This window comes from Xiphophorus hellerii, chromosome 13, assembly GCF_003331165.1.
Source record: "Xiphophorus hellerii strain 12219 chromosome 13, Xiphophorus_hellerii-4.1, whole genome shotgun sequence".
Taxonomy (NCBI): Eukaryota; Metazoa; Chordata; class Actinopteri; order Cyprinodontiformes; family Poeciliidae; genus Xiphophorus; species Xiphophorus hellerii.
In genome coordinates this window covers 16,885,448-16,888,436 of record NC_045684.1, presented here as the reverse complement: position 1 = coordinate 16,888,436, position 2,989 = coordinate 16,885,448, and the positions used below count along the sequence as shown (strand labels likewise).

Genomic DNA, 2,989 nt, shown 5'->3' with positions numbered 1-2,989 from the left:
TCAATTTAAATAAAACATATAACCTACAGCTATTTTTCACAATTCCAGTTAAGGCACTGAAAGGGTTTTAATACCTTTTCAAGACACTATAGCCTCAATAGCATATACTATAATTACCAAAACCAGAAATCGAAGATGTAGATACAGTGTTTTTGGACCAAGCAACAATTAATTCTGTAGCTGGTCAAAATTTCAGATTTGTTTTCCTTTTCCAGCTTTTACAGCGACATTTTTCCCACTCCATAGATGTGGTAGAGCAAAGTCACATTTCGTTTGACAGGATCCACAATTAAATAGGCAAACGTCTGCTCCTCCTCCCGTGTTCCAGGAAAACATTGGCCAGACTCATCCTGAAGAACAAAAACAATGCAGAAAATGCTTTTGCAGTTTTCTTGAATGGCTCCAGCTGTAGCCATTCAGATCCAAATCTTATGTGAACTGCTCACTTACATAGGCACATACTTTGAGTACGGTGGACACCACATCAATCTTCTTTGTTTTTGCGTCCTTTTGCACACTACAAAGTAAATGACATAAAGGAATGGATCACAGAGGTCCTAACAATAGAAAAACCTTGAGTAAAAAATAAATGTGGGTTTCACAATTTTATGGGTTTAACACAAAGAATTAAAACAACATTGTATAGCATGACCCTTTTGAATTAGTGGTTCCTATACAATTGATATTTATAGGTGTAGAAAAATGTAAGAAATTAGATGCATTTCTATTAATTTAACTTCTTTATCAAAACGTTCATCCACCCACATGTTTATTATTTTCCAATCACCAATCTATATATCTGTTTGCAGAATCCCCATCCTTCCATCCATTTATCTGGTCACCTATTGTTCAATTCTTTTTTTCTTTCCTTTCTTTTTCCTTTTCTCTTCACAGTTCAGTTTTTGCAGGCACCATATTAAGCCTCAATCCTGCCATGTAGCGATACTTTAGGTTTCTTGCATTCTTAAAATGAGGCTGAAAGGTGACAGAGCAATTCTGGACACTTACTTTGGAAACGTATGGGGTTTTGACATTGAAAATGTGTAGGAACTCCTGTGCATTCATAACTAGATTGAATATTTCCAAGCAGATTAATTTGTCTTTTTGGTTACTATAAAAACAGGCAAATCACAGCAATAGGTGGGGGACAGGCAGCTCTAATTTAATTTAATCTAAAGATTTTCTCTGGGATTTCATGAAAGACTAGATCACAGGGTCGATATGACACATTATTTTCTGGTTTTAAGGGCATTCACAATTTACAACTTTGGAATATTTTGAGACCAGAATCCTAGAGAAAAGTTTAATTAACCTTCTTTTTCTTTATAAGGTGAAGTCTTGTGCTACAGCTCACCTTATCAGGTCTTTGTATATTTTCTTTGTGGTGCTGATGTAGGGGTCGATGGTGTCTTCATACTGACAGAGCTCTCCGCCAAGACACAGGTGCTTGAAAAGGCGAAACAAAAACTCCTCCCGCTCCATCCTCCCAACAACATAGTAGTGCTGGGAATCCTCTTCCTGTAACATCTGGAAGAGGCAACAAAAGCTTTGAACTTAAACTCAGAAATGAAATAGATACAAACAGGCAGAGGGAATAAAAAAAGAGAGGCTCACCTGTCGAAGTTCATCGCAGTCAGGGTAGACATCATGAAAGCATTTAACTACATGACCAGAGGGCCTCAGGATGCCGCAAGAGTAGATTGGATCAAACAACTCCATGGAGATCTTAGTACAGGGCACAAGCTCTGTGCTGACAGACACTACTGGCCTCTCTACAACACACATCAGTGTCTTAGCCTTTGTCAAGAACAGATGACATCAATTTCCTGCTGTAATTGATAAAAGGATCTCTAGGGGATGACATACCAAGAGGCATGCAGACTCCAGCCTCCACATTTCTTAGACTGGCAATCACCTGAGGGTCTTTGAAGAAACACTGAAAAACAATGGAAGGGAACATCAAATGCGTTCAGTTTAGAGAAAAACAAAATGAAGGGATGTGAACTTCAGAACACCTCATTTTTGAAGATTTGCTTTTTTACAGAAAAAAAGGGGGAAAACGGAATTTGAGTCTCGAGAAGTATGGGATTTTTATGTGAAAATTGTAAAAAAAACACTTTCATATTTTACAGTAAACTACATATATTAAAGTAAATACAATATTAGAGCATGTCTTACCAAAGCAAACGTTTCACAGCTGTAAGGATGGAAGTTACTGTCAAAGCTGTAAGTCTGAGCTGAAAGCCTCCCCAGCATGGACCTGAATGAAACCCACAATGAGAAACAACACACCTGGACAAACGGGAGAAAGTTAACTATATTTTTACGTCACCATTTCATCAACAGCGTCAAGGTGTTCTTATCTTCCTGGAAGGAGAAGCTCTTGGCAGGAAGAGGACCGAAAGAGAAAGTCTGCTCAAACCCGCTTTCGTCTCCTTCCATTGTGAGCTTCGCCTATAAAAACAATATAAATTTAGAGCTGTTTTAGCTAAGGGGTAGTAGAATTAATCATAAGCTTACTCGGTGCCAATACGTTTATTTACTGTAAGTATAAATCCAATTCGCGCTTTTTCTCGTTTAACTTTTAGGGACTGGAGTTTGTCTAGAGTAGCTGTTGCCTTGGTAACGGACGGTTGGTGACGTCTTGATGCCCAGTGTGAACTACAGCTATGGCAAGCCGTTTTAACATAAATTCTGTTGTACCGCGCTTACATTCCAGATATCTCAAATTGTTTTATGACTAGACGTTTTAGCGATTTAAGATATCTCTAATTATATTTTGACTAGTCAAAATACCTATTTGAGATATCTCTAATTACATACATTATTACATTCTGACTAGTCGAAATGACGTCAGATTTACCATTGAGTTGTATGGAGACTTCAATTCAAGATATCTACAATGAATTACTGACTATTTGAAATACGCATTTAAGATATCTACAATTAAATTATGACTAGTCATAAAGTAAATTCAAGATATCTCAAT

At 37.3% G+C, this 2,989-nt stretch overlaps 1 protein-coding gene across 2 annotated transcripts; it reads right to left on the bottom strand.

Moving 5' to 3' along the window:
- Positions 1-2,614, bottom strand: cfap300 (cilia and flagella associated protein 300). 2 transcript variants are annotated; one of them, XM_032581809.1, is made up of 7 exons: positions 2,333-2,614; positions 2,179-2,260; positions 1,867-1,936; positions 1,615-1,772; positions 1,355-1,527; positions 451-517; positions 1-350 (listed from the first exon to the last, which is right to left on the bottom strand). In XM_032581809.1, the coding sequence occupies exons 1-7, from the start codon at positions 2,440-2,442 to the stop codon at positions 219-221; spliced, it is 792 nt and encodes a 263-aa protein (XP_032437700.1). In that variant the 5' UTR covers positions 2,443-2,614; the 3' UTR covers positions 1-218. The 2 variants fall into 2 exon arrangements, with proteins under 2 accessions (XP_032437700.1, XP_032437701.1); XM_032581810.1 differs by having other exon boundaries at positions 463-517.
- Between the last annotated feature and the right edge of the window lie 375 nt (positions 2,615-2,989).

Coding starts and splice junctions, on each gene's coding strand:
- cfap300 (XM_032581809.1), bottom strand. CDS start 2,442: ATGGAAGGAGACGAAAGCGGGTTTGAGCAGACTTTCTCTTTCGGTCCT. Junction 2,261..2,332: donor TTGACGCTGTTGATGAAATG/GTGACGTAAAAA, acceptor GGTTTCATTCAG/GTCCATGCTGGGGAGGCTTT. Junction 1,937..2,178: donor GCTGTGAAACGTTTGCTTTG/GTAAGACATGCT, acceptor ATTGTTTTTCAG/TGTTTCTTCAAAGACCCTCA.